At 45.5% G+C, this 7,500-nt stretch overlaps 1 protein-coding gene across 1 annotated transcript in view; it reads left to right on the forward strand.

The window, feature by feature from the left end:
- The window catches only part of lama1 (laminin, alpha 1), a gene marked incomplete at its 3' end in the record, with an annotated part of 59,560 nt that overhangs the window by 44,183 nt on the left and 7,877 nt on the right, over positions 1-7,500 (forward strand). Inside the window, 9 exon segments of the mRNA XM_080544108.1 lie at positions 429-583; positions 1,276-1,419; positions 2,804-2,937; positions 3,286-3,433; positions 3,767-3,888; positions 4,501-4,651; positions 4,926-5,070; positions 6,692-6,833; positions 7,355-7,469. Coding sequence (XP_080400234.1) covers positions 429-583; positions 1,276-1,419; positions 2,804-2,937; positions 3,286-3,433; positions 3,767-3,888; positions 4,501-4,651; positions 4,926-5,070; positions 6,692-6,833; positions 7,355-7,469 — 1,256 coding nt within the window.

Genomic DNA, 7,500 nt, shown 5'->3' on the forward strand with positions numbered 1-7,500 from the left:
CCTGGTATTTATCGAGAAACAATACTACTACTAAAGCTACGACTACTAGGCTACTAAATAAAGTATCATTCATTCTTTTTTTGTTGAATAAGCATTGTGACTGCCAATGGCCTCTAGTCCTAGCATGTTTGTTATGTTAACATTAGTTTTTCTTATGATGACTGATGGAATCAGATGATTCACTCACTTAAAGGCGGCTGCTAAATGTCAAACATGTAAAAGTACAATACAACCAGGCACATAGTTAGGTTTACAGTATATACTCACAAAAACCTTCGTAGAAAGGTGGTAGGCATTTACTGTAAATGTACGTGTTCTATATTAAAGGTGCAATAATGTAATCATGTACTTCTTCTCGTCGTTATGACGATGTTATTGCCGTGGTATGACTTTAACAGAACATGTCTTTGGGGTCCTGGGGGTCTTAGCCAACGCAGCAGAGTCTAAGCTGATGGAAGCAGAGAGTCGGACAGAGAGGCTGTTTGACCGCCTCAAGCCCCTGAGGACTCTGGGAGAAAACCTGAGTAGAAACCTGTCTGACATCCGAGAGATGATCAACCAGGCCCGCAAACAGGCTGCCTCGGTCAGTACTGAACACACTTTCTCTCTCTGTCTTTGTCTCTGTCTCTGTCTCTCTCTCTGTCTCTGTCTCTGTCTCTGTCTCTGTCTCTGTCTCTGTTTCTGTCTCTGTCTCTCTCTCTGTCTCTGTCTCTGTCTCTGTCTCTGTCTCTGTCTCTGTCTCTGTCTCTGTTTCTGTCTCTGTCTCTGTCTCTCTCTCTGTCTCTGTCTCTGTTTCTGTTTCTGTCTCTGTCTCTCTGTCTCTCTGTCTCTCTCTGTCTCTCTCTCTGTCTCTGTCTCTCTCTGTCTCTCTCTCTGTCTCTGTTTCTGTCTCTGTCTCTCTGTCTCTCTCTCTCTGTCTCTCTCTCTGTCTCTGTCTCTCTCTCTGTCTCTGTCTCTCTCTCTCTGTCCATTTCTGTCTCTCTCTCCCCCTCTCTCTCTCTCTCTCTATCTGTCTCTGTTTCTGTCTCTGTCTCTCTCTCTCTGTCTCTCTCTCTGTCTCTCTCTCTCTCTCTCTCTGTCTCTGTCTCTGTCTCTCTCTCTGTCTGTCTCTCTCTCTCTCTCTCTATCTGTGTCTGTCTCTGTCTCTGTCTCTCTCTCTCTCTCTCTCTCTCTCTCTCTCTCTCTCTCTCTCTCTCTCTCTCTCTCTCTCTCTCTCTAAACACATCATCCCTCCATCCTCCACTGTAATACTGATGCCCCCCCCCCCCCCTCCAGATCAAGGTAGCCGTGCTGGCAGACAGAGACTGTGTGAGAGCCTACAGACCAGAGGTGTCCTCCTCCAACTACAACACCCTCACCATGACGGTGAAGACCAGCCAGCCTGACAACCTGCTCTTCTACATGGGCAGCAGCTCCAGCGTGAGTCACACACACACACACACACACACACACACACACACACACACACACCCCACCCTGGCAGTACTGTAGACAGTACAAACACATAGGGCTGGTTTCCCAGAACCACAGACTAAAGGCCCTTGCACACCAACGCGTTTTTTACGTCCGTTAAAAAAATAAATTAGAACTCATGTTGTGTCAACCACGCTTGCACACCAATCCGTAATTATTCGTCCGTCAAAAAAAAAACCGCAACAGGTTCGATTTTCTGCGTTTTCGCGTCCGTCAAAAGCGTTTTGAGAGTAGTTTTTTTTTTCCAACTCTGGCCAACTCTGGCCACCGTACGAATGTACACTGAGGTAAACAGTGAGACATCTCTGAGGTAAATAGTGAGAGACACACATCTCTGAGGTAAATAGTGAGAGACACCACTGAGGTAAAGTAAAGTGATAAAATAAGAGAAAGTGATGGCCTCCGAGAAGCTAATCCTACTTGTGTCAGAGCACAAAGCTCTTTATGAAAAAAAGAGCCGTGATTACAAAGATTCAGAATATAAAGACTATAATATGGCAGAGTATTGGAGAGCAGACTGGAATCGGGAATGGTATGTATTGATTACGAAAGATTAGACTAGTGGTCATTATTAGTTGAGATTGAGAGGAGCACAAAATCATCCTCACTGCTTGAAGACTCCATGTTGCGTATTGCGAAAGGGTTAGGAGAGGAGAGGAGAGTAGGCGTGTCAACAGACCCTGAAAGTTCGCAACGTAAAAAAACGCAACGGACTCCGCAACGGACCGGTGTGCAAGGTCTCTGTGCGTAACGTTTTTTTCGGATGACGGATTAAAAAATACGCAGGCGTAAACGCACGCATTGGTGTGCAAAGACCTTAAGCCTAATCCTAGACTAAAAAAGCATCTTCAATGGAGGTTTTACATGGAAAGAATGATTTAGTCCAGGAATAGGCTGTGTGTGGAAACCACCCCATAGAAATACAGTATATGCCATTTAGCTGACGCTTTGACCCAAGGCGACTGACAATGCAGTGAGCTCATACATTTTTCAGTATACAGTACTATACAGTATGTGGCCCCAGCGGAAAAGATCATCTCTCACTGGAATTTGATGATTAGAACTTAATTTTTGTCATTACGGTTAGATGGTTAGGTACAATTTGGTTGTAAATAAAAGTGTAACCATTTTTTGATAGGTTCATATTGTTGTATGTGGTCATTGAATTTCCTTGCATGTTTTTGGGGATCAGGTAGACTTCACGGTGGTAGAAATGGTATGGTAGATATCACTATGTAAACTATACCACACTATGTAAACCACACTATGTAACTATACATATAACGGTATATGACTCTATGTATGGCCTTGGCTGTGTTGTGTGTCTCAGGTGGACTTCCTGGCTGTGGAGATGCATCATGGGAAGGTGGCGCTGTTGTGGGACGCGGGGTCGGGTCACGCCAAACTGGAGTACCCCGGCGTTCAGATCAACAACAACAAGTGGCACAGGATCAACGCCACACGGTACACACACCGTTACACACACCTTTACACACAGGCAACATACTATATGACATGCATGTTAGCCTCTCTACGGACAGAGGGCAGAATACTGTATAGAATAGATCATACCTATACCACATAAAAGGGGTGACAAATTGATTGTATGTCTGAATGGCAGAATGACGAAACCATGTCAGAATCAGAATCAGAATCAGATTTATTTATTGGTTTTCACATACAAGGAATTTGCTTTGGTCTGCTGGTGCATAAAAATAAACAAAGTGCGAGGACAAAAACAGACCAAAAAGTGAAAAATAACATAGTAAAGTAAGTAATAAGTGAGTAATAATGTGTGTTCTTGTCACCCAGGTTCGGGAAGCACGCCACCCTGTCTGTCCACCAGCTGGACACAGAGGCTCTGCCCGTGGTGAAGATGTCCTCCCCAGGGTCCTCCACCGTCCTGGATGTGGACAAGTCCACCCTGCTCTTCGTAGGCGGGCTGGGCGGACAGATCAAGGTACGGGAAAGATACAAGGGCCCGACAGCCGTGCCTATTTGACTTACTCTTAGCGCCGCCTCAGGGGGGAATGACCATAGTCTTTAGTATGGGAAGCTGCTACTTACACACAAAGACCACTAGTTAGCGCCTCTTGTAAATTACCCTGACTCCTACACAGAAAAACTGCAAAATAGCTTTATACTAGCTTATCCTGATCCTGAAAATGTAAGGATAGTGGGTAGAACGTACATATCTAGGAAAAGGACAACCCTCCTAAGGTCCTAGGGTTGTCAATTGGGATGCAGTTAGCTTTATGGACCCGTCTAACGTGCTGTGTGTCCTGAGCAGAAGTCGTCAGCGGTGAAGATGACCCAGTTCGCCGGCTGTATGGGCGAGGCGTCTCTCAACGAGAGGACCATCGGCCTGTGGAACTACGCTGAGAGGGAGGGCCGCTGCAGAGGCTGCTTCATGAGGTAACCATCGTTGGATGTGTTTACTGTTGTTGTTTTACTGCTCAGATCTAATCTAATCGAATTGTATTCGTCACGTGCATCGCATACAGACGTAATTGATATAGCGGTTAGCGGTTTTGGAATCTTGCTCCTTGTTCAACAACTGTCCAAAAATCAACAATACAATATAATATAGTAATAATAAAACAGTGACTGTAGTAGTAGTAGTGCATAAGGGTGTAGTGTAAGTAGCAGCAGTAATAATAACAATAGTAATACAATGTCAAGCATAATATATATGTTTTATGTAGCAGCAATCATTTACAGTAATAGTGCAAAGGTGCAATGAATGTATTAGCAATAATTGTCAGAAAGTGTGTGTGTGTGTGCGTGTGTGTGTGTGTGTGTGTGTGTGTGTGCGAGTGCGTGCGTGCGTGCGTGCATTTGTGTGTGTGTGTGTGTGTGTGTGTGTGTGCGCGTGCGTGTGTGCATTTGTGTGTGTGTGCGTGCGTGCGTGTCTGTGTATGTGTGTGTGTGTGTGCGTGCGTTTGTGCGCGTGTAGGTGTGTGTGTGTGTGTGTGTGTGTTTACCCTCTCTCTCTCTCTAACCCTCTGTACCTGTGTGTCCCGCCAGTCCCCAGACCGAGGAGACATCGTTCCACTTTGATGGCAGTGGTTACTCTGTGGTGGAGAAGCCCCTCCGCTCCACCACCACCTCCATCGTCATGCTGTTCAAGACTCTCTCCCCCAACGGCCTGCTGCTCTACCTGGCCTCCAACGGCACGGTACGCCCTCCACACACACACATGTACACACTCACACACACACACACACACGTACACATACACACACACACAAACACACACACGCATGTGCACATGTGCACCAACAGACACACACATACGCACACACACACACACACACACACACACACACACACACACACACACACACACACACACTGTACACACTACAGCCACCACCACACTCATTTATACATAGTGTGTGATTTGTTTTGAAGTGCAGTCCAGTTATATGTGTGGTCATGTGTTCCTTCAGAGAGACTTCCTGTCCATTGAGCTGGTGGAGGGGAAAGTCCGCCTGACCTTTGAACTGGGGTCAGGACCTCTGACCCTGAGCTCTACCAAAGCCTACAACACCGGCAGCTGGTACAAGATCACCCTGCAGAGAAACAAACGCAAAGGTGGGTCACCTCAAAGCTTGCAGCGGTTCGAATCCCCGGTGGGCAAGGCACTGAGCCCCTAATCGCTCCACGGTTGCCTTCAATGGCTGTGACCCTTTACCTAGATGCCCCCTCTAGAGCATAAATGCATTTTGTTGTACTCTGTACTCTACTGTGCAATGACAAACTTTGAATCCCCCTTTCCCCTATATAAACTTTCCACCAGTTAATATAGGTCTCTGGGGTCCCTCAAACATGTAATTGAAGTTTTCTTCTGAAATATACCACTCCGATTTTTATCTAAAGGTCTAAATTCCAACATGCCTCTAAACGCCTCTGTTTCTGTCCATTTCTGGACGGGCTGTTTCACGGATCTGGAAATTATCAGTGGTTCGCTGTGCGTCAGCGTGGTTAAAAAACACATGATTCCCAGGGGAATAAAGTTAAAAACCAAATATCCCTGTGTTAGTAGCATCAGAGACCGACATGGAGAGCACAAGCACTGAAAACGTTTTTCATGACATGCGACCTTTAAAGGGGAACGCAATTGAACCTTTTTTGAGCTCCCCGCGAAGAAAGGAGGGAACGTTATGTGTGCAGCGGTCACAACCCGCATGGGGGAACTTCTCATGCACCGTTCAAAACCCAGATGCGGGTAGAGCTTGTAACTATAATGTAGACACAACAATGGCACTTTTCCAAATACGTCTTCAACTGCAGCAAACCCAACACAACATGACCTTTTGCTAGATTGTTCTTTCAGGAAGAGTATTACCTCCGGGTGTCTTTCTGGCACCGCTGGTGATGGGGACCACAGCTGATGGGGACCACGGGAATAAGATGGATTTTGTGTTTTTTTGTTGAATGCCAATCATTCTGTCTGCATGTCAGGACTCACGGTTGTAGTCCCCATCATTTAAAGTGTTCACTACAAAACCTGAGACGTTGCAACCGCACAACAGAGATTATGGGCATCCTAGGCTTTGTTTTGTTACAATATCCACATCTAAATAGAAATATAAACCTAGCCACAGATTGGACTACGTCGCTATATAGGAACCGGTGTATTTTCTCCCCCCCTGTGTTTGTGTTTTTGTAATATTCACTCTATCCACTCAGCACAGCACACAACGATTGTGACCAAAGACAGCGAGCTAAGTCGCTACATAACAAATGCAAAAGCTAAGCTGTGGAGCAAAAGCTAGCTTGTGAAGTCATATTATTGTTAGGCATTGGCGTTGCTTATTTTTTTCTGAAGATGTCTTTCTGACATGTCTTTTGTGTTGTCCCACTACACGCGTGTGTAGGAAGCTTACAGACTGTTCTGTCCTCCTCCCTTGGCAGAGAAGAGCTCAGACAAATGATTTCCTTTATTCCACAAAGTTCTTGCAGCTTTGACAGACAGTCTTCCATTTTCCATGTAACATTTTAGACGTTCAGCAGACACCTTCATCCAAAGCTTCCACTGAGTCAGAGGTTTAGGCACATTGACAAAGTTCCCTAATGTTTGGTGGTTCCACTGTAATGTCTTCTGGAGAGTATGCAAGTGTATAATGACAATCTATGAACAATGACTCAGACTATCTAACGATCAGGAGTGTGAAGTGTTGTTAAGCCTTGTTCTCTTCTCCCATTCTCTCAGGTTATCTGGCTGTCATGGCGACAGACAACTCCTCAGAGAAAGAGATCGTGGAGGCGGAGTCTCCCGGGACCGCCTCTGATCTCAACCGCTCAGACCTCGACCCAATCTACATCGGGGGGCTGCCCATGTCTCGACCAATCAGGTGAACACAGGGAAGACGTTAACGACAGTTAACCCATGTGTCTCCAGCACCACCTTAATTAGGCCCCTATACTTTCTTTTTCTTTTTTTTTGTTTCTTTTTATTATTGCTACTCGATCTTTTCAGTTTGTAAAGTGTCTTTGAGTGTCTAGAAAAGCGCTATATAAGTCTAATGTATTATTACTATTATTTTTATTAAGACTATACTTCTACCAAAGAAAAGTCATGTTTTACCTCAACCCATTTGCAAAGAGACCCCTACTAGATGTGTGACAGTGGTGTATAGATGGATGTGTGTGTTTTTCTGTGCTGCCTGAGATAAATGGACATAATTATATATATATGCCATTTAGCTAACACTTTTATCCAACGCGACTTGACAGTGAGTGCATACATCTTTCAGTAATTATGGTCCCAGCGGGGGAATCAAGCCCACAACTATTGGGGTCCTGTATGGTGTAAGGATTTTTGTTGTTGCCATAGTGATAACCGTAAAGATACGTGTGCTTTGTCTGTGTCCAGGAGGCAGGTGGTGGCCCGGTCGTACGTGGGCTGCATTAAGAACGTGGAGATCGCTCGCTCCAACTTCGACCTGCTCAGAGACTCGTACGGTGTGAAGAAGGGCTGTGTGTTAGAGGTGAGGACCGCGCCTCAGGAGAGCCTAGCGG

Source organism: Nansenia antarctica (assembly GCF_963989245.1).
Source record: "Nansenia antarctica genome assembly, chromosome: 13".
Classification (NCBI taxonomy): Eukaryota; Metazoa; Chordata; class Actinopteri; order Argentiniformes; family Microstomatidae; genus Nansenia; species Nansenia antarctica.